Source organism: Phaseolus vulgaris, chromosome 8 (assembly GCF_051622355.1).
Source record: "Phaseolus vulgaris cultivar YP4 chromosome 8, ASM5162235v1, whole genome shotgun sequence".
Classification (NCBI taxonomy): domain Eukaryota; kingdom Viridiplantae; phylum Streptophyta; class Magnoliopsida; order Fabales; family Fabaceae; genus Phaseolus; species Phaseolus vulgaris.
The window spans coordinates 61,777,047-61,799,990 of record NC_143505.1 but is presented as its reverse complement, the minus strand read 5'-3'; the positions used below and the strand labels follow the sequence as shown (position 1 = coordinate 61,799,990).

Here is a 22,944-nt window from a genome sequence, read left to right as displayed (position 1 = left end):
ACTAAATCTAAAACTACCTTAAAATTTCATTAATTTCAATTAATTATCTTTAAACATACAATAACTCTTATATAATCCCTCTTCCTTTTTCACTGTCATATTTTTTAAATACTATTCACAAAAACAAACTGACATGAAGACACTTTAATTGTTGTTTCAATATATCACCTTCATACTAAAATTGTCACTATATTCACAGTGTAAATTAGGATTGTTTTTAAATTTACCATATAAATTAAATTTGTCATTATATTCATCATATAATCTACACTTGAAAAAGTCAATTTTATCAACTTTTCCCTTAAAATGTTTGTAAGTTAAATAATTTCTCAAAATGGTTCATTACATTTTTAATAGGCACACAGCATAATAACAGGTCAAAAGAAAAAAAGATGAAATAATAAGTAAATTTTGATATTTCAAATTAAAAATAATATTTAATTTTACACAAAATTCTTTTATGATATTAATCTTAGCAATACTTTTTATATCAACTTTACACATGTAATATTCTTCTAGTATTATATAGTGATTTTACACTCATCTAATCTAAATTTAAGCTCTGACTTATTTTATATGAAAAAAAAAACTATTTAAATTATGTTAAAATATTCAAACTATTTCAGAAGCCTTCTTTTTACACAATATGTTAATTGTTAAATATTTCAGAGTGGAAAGGAAAAATGAAAATTAAAAAGGTGAAGAAAAACAACTCAGAATAGAGCTTCTCCCACCAAATGGACCCAAATATAGGAATGGGTCGGGTCGGGTCGGGTCCGATATATGCGATGACTATTGGTAGTTAGAGCGGAGAAGGATCTAGAAGACCCAAACCCTAGCCAAGCACTCCTACTTAACTTCACACTCCTCACGCTTCCGCCATCTCCTTTCCTTCTTCTTCGTTGCGACTCTCTCTTTTCCTGAATCTCTCTTTTTCTGCATCTCAAGATCACAGAAGGCAGATCCGAAATGTCGGAGACGGAGACGTTCGCTTTTCAGGCCGAGATCAACCAGCTTCTCAGTCTTATCATCAACACTTTCTACAGCAACAAAGAGATTTTCCTTCGTGAACTTATTAGCAATGCCTCTGATGTAACGTTTTTTCTCCTCTCCTTCATTTTTTGCTGCTTATTATTCATGTATTTACCATTCCTTTTAGGTTATTGTTGTCTTTGTTGTTTTTGTTGTTTTTTACGTCATTTCTGGCCTTTACTGTGGTCCTTCTACATATCGTTTGAGTTTTCTTATGATGTTACTAAAAAAACATCTGCATGATTTTTTGGATGTGTTATAGTTTAAATATTTTTCGATTAACTGTGATTTCTATTATTTGCCTGCTTTTAATTTATTTTATTGCGATTGATTTAACGCGGTCTTAATTTGGCTGAGTTACTATTTGCGATATTGTGTTTTTGTCCGTTGTTGTTGCTTCGCACCAAAGCGATGCTGATAATTCTCCTTTTAATTCCTGATGGTTAGAAAATGGATTTTAATGGTTTCGTCCACCTTCTTTTATTCTGTTCCGTACCTGTTTTACTACTTTATTTGAGTTGTTGGTAGGCTTTTGCATGGTTCATTTTTAATGTTACTAAAATTCTTAACCCAACAAAATCAATGTTCGCCATTTTCTTTCGACAAAATAAATTGTTGAACTTCATTTTACAATAGAATTTGTTAAAACATCTTTTGTGTAATGTTTTGATTGTTTTTTATCTGTTTTGTTTTGAACACCATTGTTAGGATTGTTTGTGGTTTCACTGAATTAGTGTACTGTGAACTGTATTTTACTCATTCCACTCGAAACAAGGGTGGAAATATACTGTTTTTTTTTTTTTTATATTTCGAATGGAGTGGATGGTTTGGATTGATTAGGAGGTATTACCCTTTTGTGACATTCTATGTAGGAATGTTTGCTGATCTCTGTTGGCGTTATATCTGATTTCTGGCATGTTTTTCCCTGTACAGGCTTTGGACAAGATTAGATTCGAGAGTCTTACCGATAAGAGCAAGCTTGATGGGCAGCCAGAGCTGTTCATCCACATTATTCCTGACAAGACCAACAACACATTGACTATCATTGATAGTGGTATTGGCATGACTAAGGCTGGTAAGTTAAGATGGTTTGTTAGTCTTGGTGAGATTGGTGATCTTGTATGGTAATGTTTTTTTAACATGTGCGTTTTATGTTACAGATTTGGTGAACAACTTGGGTACAATTGCAAGGTCTGGAACCAAGGAGTTCATGGAAGCCCTGGCTGCAGGTGCTGATGTGAGCATGATTGGTCAGTTTGGTGTTGGTTTCTACTCGGCTTATCTTGTAGCTGAGAAGGTTATTGTTACCTCAAAGCACAATGATGACGAGCAGTATGTCTGGGAGTCCCAAGCTGGTGGGTCCTTCACTGTGACAAGGGACGATAGTGAGCCTCTTGGCAGGGGAACCAAGATAACTTTGTATCTGAAGGAAGATCAACTTGAGTATCTTGAGGAGCGTCGATTGAAGGACTTGATAAAGAAGCATTCCGAATTCATCAGTTATCCAATTTCTCTCTGGATTGAGAAGACCACTGAGAAGGAAATTTCTGATGACGAGGATGAGGAAGAGAAGAAGGAAGAGGAGGGTAAGGTTGAAGAGGTCGATGAGGATAAGGAGAAGGAGGAGAAGAAAAAGAAGAAAATTAAGGAGGTGTCTCATGAGTGGTCTCTGGTGAACAAACAGAAGCCTATCTGGATGAGGAAACCTGAAGAGATTGCCAAAGAAGAGTATGCTGCTTTCTACAAGAGTCTTACCAATGATTGGGAAGAACACTTGGCTGTCAAGCACTTCTCTGTTGAGGGTCAGTTGGAGTTTAAGGCTATCCTCTTTATCCCCAAGAGGGCACCTTTTGATATCTTTGACACAAGGAAGAAGCCCAACAACATTAAACTTTACGTACGCAGAGTCTTCATCATGGACAACTGTGAAGAGTTGATTCCAGAGTATCTTAGCTTTGTTAAGGGTATTGTGGATTCTGAGGACCTTCCTCTCAACATTTCCAGAGAAATGTTGCAGCAAAACAAGATCCTGAAGGTCATCCGCAAGAACTTGGTTAAGAAGTGCGTTGAGCTTTTCTTTGAAATTGCTGAGAACAAGGAAGATTACAACAAGTTCTACGAAGCCTTCTCTAAGAACCTGAAATTGGGTATTCACGAGGATTCCCAGAACAAGACAAAGCTAGCTGAATTGTTGAGGTATCACTCCACCAAGAGCGGTGATGAGATGACAAGCCTGAAGGACTATGTGACCAGGATGAAGGAAGGACAGAGTGACATCTACTACATTACCGGTGAAAGCAGGAAAGCTGTTGAGAATTCACCCTTCTTGGAAAAGCTTAAAAAGAAGGGATATGAGGTGCTATTCATGGTGGATGCCATTGATGAATATGCTGTTGGTCAGCTTAAGGAATTTGAGGGAAAGAAGTTGGTGTCTGCGACTAAGGAAGGACTGAAACTTAACGAGAGTGAAGACGAGAAGAAGAGGAAGGAAGAATTGAAGGATAAATTTGACGGTCTTTGCAAGGTGATTAAGGATGTATTGGGTGACAAGGTGGAGAAGGTTGTGGTGTCTGATCGTGTGGTTGATTCTCCTTGCTGTCTGGTGACTGGTGAATATGGGTGGACAGCCAACATGGAAAGGATCATGAAGGCGCAGGCATTGAGGGACAGCAGCATGGCTGGTTACATGTCAAGCAAGAAGACGATGGAAATTAACCCTGAGAATCCCATCATGGATGAGCTGAGGAAGCGTGCAGATGCTGACAAGAATGATAAATCTGTGAAGGATTTGGTTCTCTTGCTGTTCGAGACTGCTCTTCTAACTTCTGGCTTCAGCCTTGATGATCCCAACACTTTTGGTAACAGAATTCACAGGATGCTCAAGCTTGGACTCAGCATTGACGAGGATGCTGCTGATGCTGATGCTGACATGCCACCTCTTGAGGATGTCGATGCCGATGCCGAGGGCAGCAAGATGGAAGAAGTCGATTAAATCTAACTCCATTGCTACTTCTACTGCCTTTTAGAATGTGTGATTTCACAGTCTTTTTATATTTAGTGTTCGTTTTTATTATATTTTGGAATATTTGAACTTTTGTTAACCTAGGATTCACTCTCTTTATTATATGTCAAATTTTTGTGTCCGTTTTTTTTGTGCCAATTTTCTTCCATTTTATATAACTGGAGTTTTTATAAATATATCTCGATCACTGTTTTTACCAAAAGTAGCTTAAAATGTGTTTTTTTTATGAATAATGTTTTTAAAATGATATTCAGTGTAAGTTTTTTATTTTGAAATTTAAATATTTTGGGCATTTTATGATAATAGTTTTATTGAACTATTTCTAACATTACTATTATTGTTTTGATAACTTCTCCGTAATACAATGTCTGAATTTTTTTTTGGCACTATGATGTATTATACTTACTTTTTTCTGAAGCAGATTAAATATCGAATAAAATTATTTTACACTGTTTACGTTTTCAAAGCTTTTTTTTTTTTTATTGTTCATATGTATATATGTGTGCTTATATATATATATATATTAAACGATTGGTTTATCAATCTTTTTATGCATCATTTAATTTTATTTATAAATAATCTTAACCAGGTGAAATTTTTCCATGAATTAACATGTTCGATTAAAATAAATTTTCAAATCACTTAAAACTGAGAATTTTTAAATATTATTTTGATCATCACAGGGAAAATGGCTAAAGAAAGCAAGAACATAGAAGAAACAAATATAGGGTAGACCATCGAAAAAGTTTGTTATTTGAGAGAAGAATAAAATATAGTTTATTAAATTTTTTATAATGTCATATTTCCTTTATTTTTTTTATATAAAGTTATTTAATAAATATTTACCTTATTCCCTTCATACGAAAATTGAATATCGTGATCGTGATTTTGAACTTTAGCTTTTTATGTTCTATATTTCTTTACGATCTACACATTTCTTTTTCTAGCTTCTCATACTTGTGGAAGCATCGAAGCAGTGCCAATGCACTTGTGATAAATCATTTAAAAAAAACGTATTTTAGAAAACATTATATATGTTCTAAAATATATTTGATGAAATTTCATTACGTAAATCTTGTTCTGAAAATTTATTCTAAAATTTCTATTTTAAAAATCCTATTTCAAAAATTTCATTCCAAAAATTTTAGAAGTCCCGTTCCCGGAATTCCTCAAAGTGTGTTATGAAAATTTTATAGAGATATAAAGAAAAGAAGAGTAAAATTATTATTTTGAAAGTATGGGAGTGCAACAAGAAAAAGGGGATGCAGGAAGAAAAAGTCTTATTTGGTAGATGATAGATTTGGGATTAGGGATTTTCGGCCCATATATCTAATGTTCTGGATACATAAATCCAAGTCAGTGTTTTTTTTTTTTCATTTGATGCCATTTATTTTATAAGTAATAACTTTTGGGGATGTTATATATTGTCCTTGATTCTCCATGATTTTAAAATTGTGCATGAAGAGAAATACACATTTCTTTAAAACCATACTAAAAAAATATGAAAAAGAGCATTACTATTTGGTATCTTCATAATCCTAAATGGATCAATTAAGTTTTGTAGTTTTGTGAGTTCTCAAAGTTGGGAATTTAAATATGAAACAAAATCACTAATCATTAAAACAATAAAACCAAGAGAATGTCAATCCCCATTAACATATCTCATAAAGTGACTTAAATGCATAGATTTACTCTTTAACTCAAAAGAATATTTGTTCTTTATTTCTAGTGAGAATGACCACCCTTTCATTATCCAAGAACAATTACATATAAAATGTGAATCAAAATCAAATTTATCATAAACTGTTACTTGACATATTCTTAATTTGTCACTTGACATATTCTTGTGTCTCATAAAACTCCTTTTATATTGCTTAACTTTAATTCCAAACTTAAAATGGTAAGAAATTTCATCTCATAATATTTACCATCTATCTTTCCATATAAACGAAAATATATTTGAAACCTACATCAAAAACCTTTTCTAATATAATATATTGACTAATTGATTTGCAAAATGTCAGGTAGAAAGAAAAAATGATAATTAGAAGGGCAGAAAAATATAAAATCAAAACAAAAGATGTATTTTTTAAAAATTCATAATATATATATACTAGTATTTTGATCAGTGGAACATACATGGTTTAGTTTAAAAATATGATATATCTATTATATAAATTTAGTTTTTTTTAAAAGATTGTAATGTAATGAAAACTAATAATATATATAAATATTTACTATTACATAATCTTAAAATAATAATTATAATATTTTTTTTTTCAAACAAAGTAAAAATATATATATAATAGATATTATTAATAACAGAGAACTAAACATATAATCTATATAAAAATAAATCGATAGTATTAATAACAAAGAATTAAAAATATAATACATATTATTAAAGAAAAATAAAAATTTATATTAAAAAAAAATAAAATTATTATTAACGAATATCTTTATTGATGAAATTATAACAATAATCAAATTATATAAAATAATTATTTATAATTATTTTAATTTTAAAAATATAAAAATTTTATTTATTAATTTTAATTATTTATTAAAAAAAAAACAGTTTCCAAAATTAATTGAAAAAAACACACTTTTTTTCTTCTATTCAAAATTTATTATTTATATTCTTTTTGTTAATTTTATATGAGTAACAACAAATCAAAATTAATAATTTATCATGAAAATTTTAATTGTTTTAATATAATTATGTTTATTGTGTTATAAATTTAAATTTGTTTAATATTTTTTTTAATTAAATAAAAAAAATAAAAACTATATTGTATGAGATTTTTAAAGTTTTTTTACCATATTGCATTACATTTGTAAACTTAAAATAAACTTATTATTTATAAATTTACCATATTGCAGGAATATTTGTAAATTTAACTATTATATTATATTGACTATGTTTTTCACAATATCACAAGAGTGCAGTTAGATAATTTATAAATTATATTCTTTTAATTTTATATATAAAAAATCAGTATTAAAATATAATTTGTTTAATTTGTCGTACAAAAAATAAATACTGAAAAAAGAATTACTCCCAACCCAACCAATCACAGAACTATTTTATTTCTTAAATACCAGTATTATCATAATATAAATTAATTAAGAACTTATATCAAAATTTTTAGCATAACATTCAAACTCAATTTTTCTAACATGTTCTACCAGTTATTTAGTGGAAAAGATTAAAATAAATAATTTAAAAAATTAAAAACCAAATCAAACTTTTTAAATTAAAGTGACTAAGCAAACACAAAAATAAAATAAAGAATTAAAAAAAAAGTAACCTTTAAAAAAAATAGTCAGACATACTTGTAGTGTTAAAATTGAAATTAAATATAAAATAAGTAAAATTAATTTGTATTTTGTAGTGAAATAAACCATTTTTAGTACATAAAATAAATTATAGTAATGAAAAAAAGCAGGGAGGGGTGGAAGTGTAATTTTAAAAACAGATGGACCCAAATAAAGGAGTGGGTCGGTTCCGAGAAATGAGAAGAATAAACATTGGTAGTTAGAAAGAAGGATCTAGAAGACCCAAACCCTAGCCAAGCACTCCTACTTAACTTCACACTCCTAACGTTTCAGTGTTCCATTTCCTTTCCTTCTTCGCATCTTCGCCTGCGACTTTCTCTCTTTTCTCTCTTTTTCTGAATCTCAAGATCACAGAAGGTAGATCCGAAATGTCGGAGACGGAGACGTTCGCTTTTCAGGCTGAGATCAACCAGCTTCTCAGTCTTATCATCAACACCTTCTACAGCAACAAGGAGATTTTCCTTCGCGAACTCATTAGCAATGCTTCTGATGTAACGTTTTTTTCCTTATTATTCATGTATTTATCATAATCGTCTTATCATATTTCTGTCATCCTTTTTAGGTTATTATTGTCTTTGTTTTTTGACGTCTTTTTCCGTCCTTCTATATCATGGTTTGAATTTTCTTATTCTATTACTCAACGCCTGCATGATTTTCTGGATGTGTTATAGTTCAACTAATTTTTGATTAACTGTGATTTCTATGATTTGCCTGCTTTTAATTGTTCATTCTATTGCGATTGCTCTGGCTTTGTGTCTTTTTACCTGAAAGAGGACTGTTTGTTTCAGAATATAATTGTTTTGACGCGTCTTAAATTTGACAAGAGTTATGAAAACATATCTCTACGCAAGAAATGGTTAAACATTTTTTTGATAAACTTTTCTAAAATGGAATGGCATGATGTGATTTTTTTTACCATTGTTGGGATGTTCATAATATCGACCTTAGTTGTAAGATAAATAATTATACTGTAAGGAAAATAAATCATAACTAAATGTTGTTTAAGAGAAATACTCGTATATGTTTGTTAATTGTTAATTATTTCTAAGCCTCTTGCATTGTATGTAGTTACAACGCAAGTTTTGTTTCATTTTTTTTGTTTTGTTTTCAGTCTGAACGAAACCTTTACCTTTATATCGAGAAGTTAGGGAGAATTCAAGGGAAAAAATGTTTTGTTTGTTTTTGGATCTGTTTTGTTTAACACCTTGTTAGTAATGTTTATGGCTTCACTGAATGTATTTTATTAATTCAATTCGAAACAAGGGTGGACACATACTGTGTTTTTTATTTCGAATGGAGTGGGTGATTTGGATTGATTATGAGGTATTACCCTTTGTGACATTCCATTTAGGAATGTTTGCTGTTCTCTATGGGGTTATATCTGATTTCTGGCATGTTTTTACCTGTACAGGCTTTGGACAAGATTCGATTCGAGAGTCTGACTGATAAGAGCAAGCTTGATGGCCAGCCAGAGCTGTTCATCCACATTATTCCTGACAAGACCAACAACACATTGACTATCATTGATAGTGGTATTGGCATGACTAAGGCTGGTAAGTTAAGATGGTTTGTTAGTCTTGGTGAGATTGGTGATCTTGTATGGTAATGTTTTTTTAACATGTGCGTTTTATGTTACAGATTTGGTGAACAACTTGGGTACAATTGCAAGGTCTGGAACCAAGGAGTTCATGGAAGCCCTGGCTGCAGGTGCTGATGTGAGCATGATTGGTCAGTTTGGTGTTGGTTTCTACTCAGCTTATCTTGTAGCTGAGAAGGTTATTGTTACCTCAAAGCACAATGATGACGAGCAGTATGTTTGGGAGTCCCAAGCTGGAGGGTCCTTCACTGTGACAAGGGATACCGATGGTGAGTCTCTTGGCAGGGGAACAAAGATGACTTTGTATTTGAAGGAAGATCAACTTGAGTATCTTGAGGAGCGTCGATTGAAGGACTTGATAAAGAAGCATTCCGAATTCATCAGTTATCCAATTTCTCTCTGGATTGAGAAGACCACTGAGAAGGAAATTTCTGATGATGAGGATGAGGAAGAGAAGAAGGAAGAGGAGGGTAAAGTTGAAGAGGTCGATGAGGATAAGGAGAAGGAGGAGAAGAAAAAGAAGAAAATTAAGGAGGTGTCTCATGAGTGGTCTCTGGTGAACAAACAGAAGCCTATCTGGATGAGGAAACCTGAAGAGATTAACAAAGAAGAATATGCTGCTTTCTACAAGAGTCTTACCAACGATTGGGAAGAACACTTGGCTGTGAAGCACTTCTCTGTTGAGGGTCAGTTGGAGTTTAAGGCTATCCTCTTTATCCCCAAGAGGGCACCTTTTGATATCTTTGACACAAGGAAGAAGCCCAACAACATTAAACTGTATGTACGCAGAGTCTTCATCATGGACAACTGTGAAGAGTTGATTCCAGAGTACCTTAGCTTTGTTAAGGGTATTGTGGATTCTGAGGACCTTCCTCTCAACATTTCCAGAGAAATGTTGCAGCAAAACAAGATCCTGAAGGTCATCCGCAAGAACTTGGTTAAGAAGTGTGTTGAGCTTTTCTTTGAAATTGCTGAGAACAAGGAGGATTATAACAAGTTCTACGAAGCCTTCTCTAAGAACCTAAAATTGGGTATTCACGAGGATTCCCAGAACAAGACAAAGCTAGCTGAATTGTTGAGGTATCACTCCACCAAGAGTGGTGATGAGATGACGAGCCTGAAGGACTATGTCACCAGGATGAAGGAAGGACAGAGTGACATCTACTACATTACCGGTGAAAGCAGGAAAGCTGTTGAGAATTCACCCTTCTTGGAAAAGCTTAAAAAGAAGGGATATGAGGTGCTATTCATGGTTGATGCCATTGATGAATATGCTGTTGGTCAGCTTAAGGAATTCGAGGGAAAGAAGTTGGTGTCTGCGACTAAGGAAGGACTGAAACTTGACGAGAGTGAAGACGAGAAGAAGAGGAAGGAAGAATTGAAGGATAAATTTGACGGTCTTTGCAAGGTGATTAAGGATGTTTTGGGTGACAAGGTGGAGAAGGTTGTGGTGTCTGATCGTGTGGTTGATTCTCCTTGCTGTCTGGTGACTGGTGAATATGGGTGGACAGCCAACATGGAAAGGATCATGAAGGCACAGGCATTGAGGGACAGCAGCATGGCTGGTTACATGTCAAGCAAGAAGACAATGGAAATTAACCCTGAGAATCCCATCATGGATGAGCTGAGGAAGCGTGCTGATGCTGACAAGAATGATAAATCTGTGAAGGATTTGGTTCTCTTGCTGTTCGAGACTGCTCTTCTAACTTCTGGCTTCAGCCTTGATGATCCCAACACTTTTGGCAACAGAATTCACAGGATGCTCAAGCTTGGACTCAGCATTGACGAGGATGCTGCTGATGCTGATGCTGACATGCCACCTCTTGAGGATGTCGATGCCGATGCTGAGGGCAGCAAGATGGAGGAAGTCGACTAAATCTAACTCTACTATTGCTACTTTCTTTGCCTTTTAGAATGTGTGATTTCACAGTCTTTATCTTTAGTCTTTGTTTTTATTATATTTTCGAATATTTGAACTTTTGTTAACTTAGGATTCACTCTCTTTATATGTCAAATTTTTGTGTCTGTTTTCTTCTGCCAATTGTCTTCCATTTTAAGTAACTTATGATGTTTTTAGAATTATATCCCCCCATCTCCATCACTGTTTTTTTTTTATTAAATGTAGTTTAATAAACCAACTTTTTTTAAGCAAAATAATTAGAATTAAAATAATTTTACACTGTTACGATTATTTGAGTGTGTGTACATATATATTAAACGGTTAGATTATCCTTGTTTTATGCATCAATTCATGTTATTTATAATTTATAAATATTTTGTTTTCTGATATATACATATTTATTTATTTTTTAATTTCATTTAACTATTATTTTTTTTTCTCGTTTATTGTTTTAGGTTGTTCATAATATCAGTATTTAATAAAGTACAACTATTTCATTTTATTATTTAATTATAAACATATGTAATCAAATTTTTATGAATAGCTGTCAATAAGTCGTAACTCTTTAATATGAGAAAAAGCTGTATGTCAAATATGTCCTAATTTTTCTCTTATTTTATGTCCCAATTTTATTAAGTATCCATTTTTATACTCTTTAAACTTCTCTACATGGACACAGTTTCCATGAATTAACATGTTAAATTAAAAGGAAATTTTCAAATAATTGAAAACTGAAAGGATTTTTTAAAATAACTTTAAAAAAGTATAAAGAAAGAGAAGAATAAAGAAGAAATAAATATACTTCTTCAGAATAGAAAAAGTGTTATTCAAGAGAAGAATAAAATATACTTTATTCAAACCAGAATCCATCCTCAAGCATAGTCCAAGCCTTCACAATCAAGAAAATCACAAACATTTATCTTCTTGAAAGCTTTGCATCTACTTTGTTGTATTGTTCTTTTAGAGGACTGTTTCTTTCTGCACCTCCATAGTTTCTTCTTTCACCCCATACACAACTAGAAATACTTTTTTATCCATACTTTTGTTTCCGGATTATGTAATCCAGACATACATTTAAAAAAACTTTTAGATTATGTAATTCAAAAACTAAAAAAGACTTATGAATTACATAATCCGAAAACTAATCATGCATCTGAAAAAAAAAGTTTTTGGATCATGTAATCCATAAGCTAATAACAGAAGGGTACTTTTGAAAATTGAAAATATGAAAATTTACGAATTTGAGAAAAGATTATAAAGGGGTATTTTTAGAAATATGAAAATTTATGGAGGTGGGAGAAGAATAAATGGAGGTGCAGAAAGAAGCAGCCCTTTTAGAGATACTTTCCTTTTGCACCTTGGGAGAGATTAAATGGGTTCTCATCAAAATGCAACAAAACTAAGTATAGTTTTTCATTTTAAAAACTATATAACTAATTCCATAGTCCCTATCATTTACCCTGTTTTTCTACCTGTACAGATAAACACCTAAAATAAGTACATTTATTTTTGTACTGCCATAATTTCCTCCTGCATTTCCATAAATATGTATTTTTTTTAAAAACATAATTATTTTATTTATTCATTAGTTATAAACAGATATAATCTAACTTTAATAAACAACTGTTAATAAATCATAATTCTTTAACATGATTAAAGTTCCTTATGTCAAATATCTCCTAATTTTCTCTCTTGATTTTTAGTATATAAATATTTTAATCATACTATTTTTATATTTTTTAACTTCTTTTTGTAAAGAATATTAAAATTTAAATAATTCTTTCTTTTATTCATCGCTCAAAGAGATTACTATTGTTTTCATGAATTAATGGGTTCAATCAAAAGTAAATTTTCAAGTCTATAAAAAGTAAAATAATTTTGATCAATACAATGTTCTATAAATTAGAATAAAATAGCTTGACACATGATAAGTTATTTAATTCTAACAGTTATGAAATCTCCTTAACAAGTTAATTTCATAGATTCAAGAGACAACACGTTCTTAATCTAACATAAAAAAATTGTTAAAGGAAGAAGAGAATAGAGAAGAAATATACCTGTTTAGAAGATAGAAAGGCTTTATTATTTTGATACAACAAAAAAAAAAAGTAGTAGTTGTTTGTTATAATATACAAATTTGACCAAGTAAAAGAGATAAATGAAGTAAGAAAGTACATACATAGTTCATTATAACACGATGAACGATATATTGACAACTTGTTCCAGTATACAATCTCTAATTGATGATATTAAAAAATATATTTTTGTCGTTTCATACAAAATTTAAAATTAAAAAAAAAATTATATACTAGAACAAAATTGTCAATTTATCATTTTTCTTGTAACACGAGAGTTGTTTCCATTAAAACACTTGGTATAAAACACATATCCAAACACATGCATCAACATTAGAAGAATCCAAACAACTTTATTGTGGTTGAAGTGAGGGTGTAGAATCCATTGTGGAGAGATTGGAACTAGAGTTTGCATGACTCATTCCACCACGATGGTGGCGACACTTGAAGGAACCAACATGTGTGGTGGGTGAGCACAAACAATTCCTCCTCTCACTACTAGACTTCTTCAACAATGCACGTGCACTTGTTGGTGATTCAGGCATATGCTGGTTCTTGATAACATCCATGTTCAACTTTTTTATTTCCATTTGTGTTTTTACATTCTTTACTGTGATGCAACTCTCATTTTTCTCCATTTTCCCCTCCATCTTCTTCCTATCAACATTCATTCAATTAATAATTCACCAACAAAGTATTCTAAAATCACACCAAATCAACATTTCAAAAAGATACTTGCATGGTTGGACTTTACACATCAACTATTACCGATGAACATATATTTATTCACACTCAATAACTTTAATCATAGATTATTGGAGACTATAATAATAAATAAATCCACTGTTTTAATTAATATTTATATAATTGAGTTTATTTGGGTTTTAACTATTATTTTTGTTAATTTTGTGTTTTTAGAATAAATTGGTCAAATAAGCAAAAGTTCAAGTTGTTTCTTGAATCAAAATAGAAAATAAATTCTGAGAAGAAGAAAGAGATAGTAAAAGGTTCAATTTCTCAGAAACAAAATTGAAAGCAAATCTTCTGCAAAATAAATGATATCCTATGTCTTGTGTTTAAGGACATGCATGAACGAGATAAAAGAAAAGTGATGCATATATTTTTTTATAAACAAGAAAAAAGAAGAAGAAATATTTCAACCCTTATACAATAGATCCTAACAATACCATCTACTTTTACATATCCAACTAATAAAACATCAGAAAAAAATATCTCCTCAAGCACAATCTGCAACTCTAAAATTTCATAAGGATACATGACATTCAAAATCTTGCTTTGCATTCCGAATAAGAAGTTCTAAAAAGAACCAAAAGAAAGTCATAAAAAATCCCAAACCACAAACAAGTTTGAATGTGTATTTTAAATTTATTATTATGCTTTGTTATGAATTTCTTTGGATTTGTTCTATATAATATATGATTGGCTAATGATTTAACATCTAATTATGCATCATGGTAATGTTTGAATGGGTTGACTACAGAAAACATGCATGCACATTTTGTAAATGTTAATTGAAGGGTGAAACCATATATGAAAGATAAGTACATATACCTAGATAGTTGAGAAGGATTGCACAAAATGTGATGTTCTTTTGCAGAATGAATTGTTTGTTTCACAAAAGGATTTGGATTAATTATCAGCAACAAAGTAGAGAAAAATGATCCATAAATGAAGATTTAGAGAAACACAAGGCTTAGATAGGTTATCAACCAACTAAGTTTTGCTGTTTCAAATATGTGGTATTTACTCTCAACAATTTATGGCCACAAGTTCTCAAAATGTTGTGTTACACATGAGAGAAAGATATGATTCAATTATTTATTAATTTCAACACATTTCTATTAATTTCACAGCTTATGAAATTTTACCTCTTATGAATATTCTTTATTTTGAACCATTTTGGTTCTTTATTGTGTCATCTTGGCAATCTTAAATATTTACATCATATTATTGTCTTTTATTATCATTTTGACATTTTTAGGCTATTTTAGATAATTTAACACTAAGAAATAATAATAAGATTATTTGGATAAATTTATTTAGTTGTTGACTTTATTTTAAAGTAAATTTTGTACTAGATATACTAATAAATCATATGTTCATTTGATAAGGACTTGATCTTGTGAAGCTCATCCCATTACAAACATCTACATAGTACAAGAAAATCATTAAATATAAACTAGTTTTAGAGATCAAAATAATTAGTTACTATTTAACTAAATTAGAGACCATATTATAATTTAAAAAAATTATTGGTATCTAAAACAATTTCTATTATTAATTTTTTTTATAAAATAGTTTTTAAATTGGTATCTAATCATTAGCTACCAAAGTGTTAGCTACTTACTACTTTATATTCTAAATTAGTTTCTATTAGTCTTTTAAATACTAATTTAGAATCTAAAATATTAGCAGCTAAAACCTAGGTAACTAATTTAGATAACAATTTAGAAACTATTTTATAAATTTTTATTAATAATAGAATTCACTTTATATATGAATAATTTTTTAGTATCTAAATTAGTATCTAATTTAGTCAATATAGTGACTAACTATTTTTGGTATCTAAATTTAATTGTTATTTAATGATTATCTTGTAGTACTGTCTACTACTGTTAGACGTCCTGAGCATCCTGGTCGTGTTCGTGCAGCCGGTGCAGGTGTGGGATTACACACTACTTTGGGACTCCCTCTTCACATGTTCACACTGCTACATCACTGAGTCCTGAAGAGTTGGAAAAGATTGAGCAACAAATCACTGAGCAGGTCACAGAGCGTGTGATGCAGGAAATGTCTTCAGTTGATCCTTCCTCACTCTTCTCACAAACAAAGGGAAGTTGTGCTGCTGTAGACCCATCAAAGAAGAACACTCACTCACACCAATAATCAGCATGAGTTATATATGAGGATCCTAGATAATCCACTCCACATTGAGCTGAAAAGATTATGTTAGGTGGTTTAAGATGCTTCACTCATAAAGTTCAGTGACAGAACTCTGAAAAGCTTTCATTTTTTGGTCCCTAGTTAGAACACTAAAAAGGTATATGTTCTTAAATTATATATCAAGAATTAGTTATATTTTGGTTAGGAGACTAAGAAGGTAGTAAACAGGTTCCTCTCTACTGTCACATAGAAGGATACTATTTATAATTAGACAACTCTTGGTCTAAATTTTTTCATGCTCCTTTTCGGATACAGTGAGATGTTTTACTATTTGAGATCACATGTCACTGTAGGTAAATTAGAAGGATGCAAATTGTTTTGTGAAGTGTTTGAAAATTTCAATCTTACAATGGGGATGTAAATTTATAGAACTTAGAAATGTCTTGAACATTTATACTAATTTTGAAGCATTACAACAATGCACATGCAATTAGCAAATAAACGAAAGATTATTATAAAGGGTAATTTAATTTTAAATTTTAAAGAGAACACAAACTTGCTAGATTTATAAATCTTTAAACACTTTTACAAATTCACCACAATTGAAGAAAAGAAAACAACATATAAAGAATCATACTTGCATGAGCTGATTTATTCTTTCATGAGTCCTCAACTCAACACAGTGTTCCATTTCAGCATATAACTAACTTAACCACCAAACATTCTCACAAGCAATTCAGGCTTTCCAATGAGAAATACAAAGCTTCCCATCACCACTCCAAATACCATTCCACACCCATATCCTATAGCCACTGCTTCCCAACCAAATCCAAATTTCTCTTCTCTCCACAATGTTTGTGAAGGTGGAGAATGTTGTTCATGCTCCTCCCCACATTTCACTGACAATGGAACTCCACATAAGCCCAAGTTTCCCTCATAGGAATCATTCATAAAAGAACCAAACTGCTTTCCTTGAGGTATTTCTCCCACAAGATTATTGTAGGAAAGATTCAGCACTTCAAGAAACTTCATATTCACCAATTCTGTAGGAATTCTACCAGTGAGCATATTTGAAGACAGATCCAATGACTCCAGTATTATCAAATTTCCCATGGATTGGGGAATAGGACCACTGAGTCTGTTGTGGGAGAGGTTGAGTCCAATGAGTGCTTGAAGCTCTCCAATTACATTTGGAATCTCTCCTTCAAATTTGTTTCCTGATAAATCAATGCTTACAAAGTTTGTTGGAATTTTTCTGAATGGCACACTCGTGCCTTTTGTTGTAACAGTCGTAGGTGAATAATATACATCATATTGCATTAGTAGATGGCCATAGCATGTATTGCTGTGGATTGCCAACCACCTCATCTTGAACAATATTCTTCATGGATTCAAAACTTTGGATGTAGTCTTCTGGAATTGGGCCGCTGAAGTTGTTGGATGAGATATCAAAAATATTCAAAATGGGAAATCCATGCTTGGGGTTGAATACGGCAATGGGACCGTGCAATTTATTAGCCCGCAAAACCAACACTTTCAGATACAGTAGAGTTCGAAGCCAGTGGGGAAATGTATCGTCTATTTGATTGTTGCCAAGATTTAAAACCCCCAGTTGCATGCAGTTGGACAAAGATTCTGGCAAAGGACCTTTTAATCGGTTGTCATTGAGATTCAGAATCTCTAGACTATTATTTGAAAAGGTATTTGGCAAAGTTCCATTAAGTCTGTTCATTTCTAGATTCAAAATGGAAAGGGACGATGAACTCGCAAGGCATTGTGGTATGGTGCCAGTCAACTTGTTGTTGGACAACACGAGAGTATCAAGTGAACTTGCATTGCAAATTGATGAAGAGATACTGCCAGTGAGTAAGTTGTAACTTAGATCAAGCTGTATGAGTTGGTAGTTCCTAGAGAATTGGTCCACTGGTGTTGTCAAAAAGTTTTGGGCTAGGTGTACAACAAGTAAAGAATCTATTTCATGAACCCAATTGGGCACTTTTCCATTCAATTTGTTGTTGGACAAAATGAGAAATTTCAAAACTGGGACTTTTCTTGATAATTTTGGAAATTCGGTTAAACCAGAAGAAGACAAGTCCAACCTCTCTAAGCGGGAGAAACTATAATTGACACTTGATTCAAAGTTTAGTGATAATTGACTTAGATTTGAAAGGTGAAGATTTTCAAGATTTTGGAACTTGGAGAAAAGTGAAAAATTGACAGAACCACTGAAGTTGTTCGATGACAGAGATAAATAAGTAAGGTTGACAAGGTTGAAAAATGATTCTGAAATATTGCCCTGTAGCTTGTTGTCACTCAAAGATAGATACTGCAAGGAATATGAGGAGATTGCAGGTATATGGCCCGTGAACTGATTATTCAATAGATATAATTCCACCAACGATGGCAAAGAGAAACACCAAGAAGGAATTGTACCATTTAGCAAGTTGTCATTCAAGGATAAAAAATTTAGATTTGAAAACGTTGCTATTTTGTTGGGCAGAGGTCCCTCTAATTTGTTACGTTATATATCCAAGCGAATGAGGTGTTGAAGATTTGAAATTGTTGATGGCAGCTCACCTCGGATATTGTTAACAGACAAATCCAATTTTTCAAGTCTGTTTGATTGATGAAGTACATTTGGTATTTGACCACTGAGATAATTATTATAGAGGAACAGAACATTTAGACGTGGAAGGGTTAAGAGTGAGGATGAAATTGAACCATTGAGGGAATTGTATGAGAGGTCCAATAAAGTAAGACTTGTAAGGTTAGAGAAAGAAGGAGGGATTGGCCCTTGTAATTCACAATTTGAGATTTGTAAGACGTTGAGAGAAGCTGAGCTACAACTCAGGCTTGGAAGTTGGCCATGAAGGTCAACATTATCTGATAGATCTAGGTTTTGTAGATTTGGCAAACAAAGAATGTCATCGGTCAACTTTCCCTTCAACCCAGTTCCTCTAAGACTTAGAGTGACCAGAGAGGAAGAAAAATTGAGTGACCTCATTGAAGTTGATGACAAATCTGTATTATTCAAAACTAGTACCCTTAGTTCGGTTGCATTTTTTAGCATCCTCTTCCATGTGCTTTCTTTCCACTTTAACAGTGGGAGAGAGAGATCAAGTGATTGTAATTTGGAAAGATGTGAGATTTGAGGAGGAATTTCACCTTCAAAGTTTGAAGAAGACAAGTTGAGGTGTGTGAGGCTCACAAACTCACCTATTGGAGATGGAATCTGAGAGTTGGAGAAGTCATTGAAAGCAAGATTGAGTGATTGCATATGAGAAAGACTGAAAAGGGTACTGTTTGCACTGATTTGACCCTGAAGTCCAGCACATGCAAGGTCGATGGCAGTGACATGACCAGAAATGGGGTTACATGTGACTCCAGACCAAGAGCAGCAATCTGTTCCATTTTCCCATGTTGCTATGGTTGGATAAACCTGATCGCAATAATAATAAGTATACATAGTAGTATGAATAGTTAAGGAGGCCTTGAAGTGAAGCAGTGCAAGGTTGTCATGGGGGTGACAGAAGGAATGAGAGAATGAAAAATGAAAGAGCAGAAAATGACAACACAGAGGAAACAACCACCCCATTGTCATGGATGATTTCATTCTAACTTATGTGCGGTCTACAGTGGTCAGACAGACTTAGTATAAAAGAGATAGACATGGAAGGAAAAGGTATTAAAGATGAATATTTATAGCCAAATTAAAACTTGAGACAAGGTTTTGGTTGTTAAAATGAAGCTTTGATTGTGGTCCTAGACTCCTAGTTTGTCATAGAAATCAATTTCAAACCATCTGTTCAACTGATTATTAGAAGTCAAGTCATTTTCGTGATTAAAACTCTTGCAGCTACACATAGAAGCATGCATGACTTGGGTTCCTATTTCGCTTCATGAAATCCAAAGTCATTTCACATCATATTCATTGCGGGTCAGAGTTGATACAGTTATTCATCAATGAAATTTAGAGTTTTATTTCTTGAATTATTAAGTTAGACCAACACTTGTTTCTCTTTACTAATCTAAAACCGCGTTTCCTCTCTTATTTTGTATTTTTTTTAAAAATTTATAGAAACAGACAAGTACAACATTTTTTTTGGATAAATAGACAATTAAGTACAATATGTCCTAAACACTGGGAGTTTTTCTTTTGATTTTCCATCTTTAAACTTATGTTTTGTATCTTTATCCTATTTAGTAGATATGATTTGGATTGAAACTGCTTGTCTAAAAAACGTTCCTATTTTGCAGATATGATTTCAGCAAAATGATGTAACATAAAAGCTTATTATCCTATTACCAACTATCATGCCAATATCAATTTATATAATGCATTTAAAATCCGTTTGTAACTAGATATGCATCATGCTATTTGTCGGTGGAAGTATCAGTAAGGTACACTTTCCATGTAGTGCACAAGTTCTTTGGAAATTAACATATAAAAATCCATCTCCTCCAAGGTGCATAACTTGATAAGACTAAGTATAAAATGATGTTTTGGTACTGTGAAGAAATCAATGTGCCAATCTAAGTTTCTAATGAAAAAAACACTTCAAAAAGAATAATAAACCTGCCTAATCTCCTTCTGATAGTCTCTTTTTCAACGAGTTTCAAGCAATGCCATACTGAAGAACAGTCAAAACCAGCCATTCAAATGGTAGAATTCAACGTGTCACACATGACTCAACATATTGAAAATTGTTCTAAGTCAAGTCATTTTCAAATAGCAATAACAGCAATAAATATAATACCCTAGTCTAACACTAAACCAGTAAAAAATAGGAAATACTTAAATCGTAGACCTTGAGGTATAACTGTAATGATTCTTCATAAGCACATACCCCGAAACTACCAGAGTTTACAACACACATTAAGGATTTTGCAGTGTCAGTGACCACAATTATACCCTCCACATTTATCATCAATTTCTCCTTATATGAAAAACAACTTCAACAACAATTTAAAACTTTGTATACGGTATACTACTAAAACACATGTCTAAATTGAGCTTCAAAATCCACACACTACATCCTAGTGCAAGACAGATTAAAAAAGTGAAATTGACATACAACTGCAGAGCTTCTAGTAACTTGTCATGCTCTGGTTCGGTCCAACTCTCCCTAGAATTGGTGACAGTGTAAGGTTTGCGAGTCTTCTTAGCAGGGTTCTCAAGGAAATCGGCAGCAAAAGGGATGAGCGACATAGCAGAAGGGTCCATGTAGAAAGTTTCAGAGGGGTTGGGTTTTTAGATACCATGTTCCTCTTCTTAGTACTAAGTTTCAAGCTTTAAGGTTTGTGTAATGTGTATAAAGAGATAGATGTTGCTGTTAGTTAGAACAAAACTGAACCACAGAGTATTTATAAGAGATAGTTTCCCAATGTCTGTTTTTTCACAGAGATGTAAATTTGAGGATTGCTTTGCTTCGTTATTGTACCTTGAAGCTTGTTAGAATGATTCATGATCCAATGATCAAAACATCTTATGGTTGTGTATACATATTCCAGATCTGATTTCAGCAAATTGATGTAACATAAACGCTTACTATACCATCACCAACTATCATGCAAGCTTGTATCATGTTCAAATTTAATCCATACTTAACCGCTAAACCAGCAAGGCCTTCAAATCACATAAAACATATAAAAGGGAAAAAATTATGTTCAATTCCATATCTAAGCGGAAGCACAACCATTCCATGGCAGCAGCAATATTGAACTTTGGCCGAGAATATCCATCAGTCAGCTTCATATTTGTTTCCTGAAATCTTGATTGCTGATCAAAGCTTCGAATTGTTGAAGTACCAGAAAAAGACTGAAAAAATGAGAGAGGAGCAATGTGAAAAGGGGAAGAGAGCCCAGGAGAATTATGAGCAGTTGTTGAAGGAAGTGAAGAAAAGTGGCCTGCTTGAAAAAATTACTATTCAGGAGAGAAGTAAGTTCTCCCTGCTGATTTTTTTGAAATAGATAATCTCCCTGTAAAGAGCAGTAAGTTCTCCAACCAATATTATATGTCAAATTTTATATTAGTTTTTAGTTTAAAATTATCAGCGTGTTGGGATTGTATATCTAGCTATGGTAGTCACACTCTGTATCTTTCTGAATAATTATGACACTGGCATGAAATATGACTTTGCTCTATGACTGTTATTTGTTGGAAAGTCTGACTAATTATATTAACTAGAGTTTTCTCACCCAATCAAATTTTTATCTTTTATTGTTTTCATCTTCAAAGCTCAGATTTGAGACTTTGTTTCAAGCATGTAAGTGTAGTATATCTCAGACCAACATATAAAATTTTAGTAAAAAATTTATTCAATTATCCTATATCTTCCTCTCTTTCAACCCAAAACTTGAAGGGGATGTCAATTTCAAAAGATTTGAGATTCTCTAGAAAACCAAAATCACAAGTTTGTTTTATTGTTTTCTAAATCTGTTTTGAGTTTCGCTGAGATTATGTGGCCTAAGTCTAGATGAAAACAATGTAAATGGTAGTCGTACTAACTGAGAATGATGAGGACATGTTGGAGAACATTTCAATCTAAGTCATGTTTGTTTGTACAACATACACATACATATATATACTATATATAGGTTTCATTTAAATATGTATTTAACTGTATTATTGTGTTTAAGAAGCGAAAATTTGAATGCGTGGTTCAGGTACTTGACTAGTCCAGCTGCTTCTTCCCCTCAGCTGCTACTAATGCTTCAGACCCATTAGTTAGCAAAGACGAGTTTAAGCAGATTAAAGAATTAGAATAACTTTATCTCCTTTTTTTCTGTTAGGAATCACATTGTCATTCATATTTTTAGTTATTAGTTAAACATAACCAATAATATTTAAGATTTTATATTTGGAACGAATTTTTATAACAAAAATTTTAGATATATTTGAAACGACTTTATAAATTTATCATATTTGGAAATAGATTAGAATTTTATATATTCAAAATTATAATAGGAATGACAATCCTTCAAACAAAACAAATATTGCTTATAAACAAAATTAATCAATTTAAATGTAGATGTTATGGTACGCATGCAATTAGTAAATAAATGAAACATTATC

At 32.1% G+C, this 22,944-nt stretch overlaps 2 protein-coding genes and 1 pseudogene across 2 annotated transcripts; 2 read left to right on the top strand and 1 right to left on the bottom strand.

Annotated features, from left to right (window-relative positions):
• Window positions 1–881: 881 nt before the first annotated feature.
• LOC137826159 (heat shock cognate protein 80) lies at window positions 882–4,175 on the top strand. The gene is made up of 3 exons (XM_068632027.2): window positions 882–1,092; window positions 1,966–2,107; window positions 2,193–4,175. The coding sequence occupies exons 1-3, from the start codon at window positions 970–972 to the stop codon at window positions 4,022–4,024; spliced, it is 2,097 nt and encodes a 698-aa protein (XP_068488128.2). The 5' UTR covers window positions 882–969; the 3' UTR covers window positions 4,025–4,175.
• A 3,378-nt stretch (window positions 4,176–7,553) lies between these two features.
• On the top strand, window positions 7,554–11,031 carry LOC137826158 (heat shock cognate protein 80). The gene is made up of 3 exons (XM_068632026.2): window positions 7,554–7,884; window positions 8,805–8,946; window positions 9,032–11,031. The coding sequence occupies exons 1-3, from the start codon at window positions 7,762–7,764 to the stop codon at window positions 10,864–10,866; spliced, it is 2,100 nt and encodes a 699-aa protein (XP_068488127.1). The 5' UTR covers window positions 7,554–7,761; the 3' UTR covers window positions 10,867–11,031.
• A 5,375-nt stretch (window positions 11,032–16,406) lies between these two features.
• Window positions 16,407–19,524, bottom strand: LOC137825454 (receptor-like protein 7; annotated as a pseudogene).
• Window positions 19,525–22,944: the final 3,420 nt, after the last annotated feature.

Excerpts from the sequence above, each read along its gene's own strand:
- LOC137826159 (XM_068632027.2), top strand. The coding sequence starts at position 970 with ATGTCGGAGACGGAGACGTTCGCTTTTCAGGCCGAGATCAACCAGCTT. Across the intron at positions 1,093-1,965 it reads TTATTAGCAATGCCTCTGAT|GCTTTGGACAAGATTAGATT; the intron begins GTAACGTTTTTT and ends TTCCCTGTACAG. Across the intron at positions 2,108-2,192 it reads TATTGGCATGACTAAGGCTG|ATTTGGTGAACAACTTGGGT; the intron begins GTAAGTTAAGAT and ends TTTATGTTACAG.
- LOC137826158 (XM_068632026.2), top strand. The coding sequence starts at position 7,762 with ATGTCGGAGACGGAGACGTTCGCTTTTCAGGCTGAGATCAACCAGCTT. Across the intron at positions 7,885-8,804 it reads TCATTAGCAATGCTTCTGAT|GCTTTGGACAAGATTCGATT; the intron begins GTAACGTTTTTT and ends TTACCTGTACAG. Across the intron at positions 8,947-9,031 it reads TATTGGCATGACTAAGGCTG|ATTTGGTGAACAACTTGGGT; the intron begins GTAAGTTAAGAT and ends TTTATGTTACAG.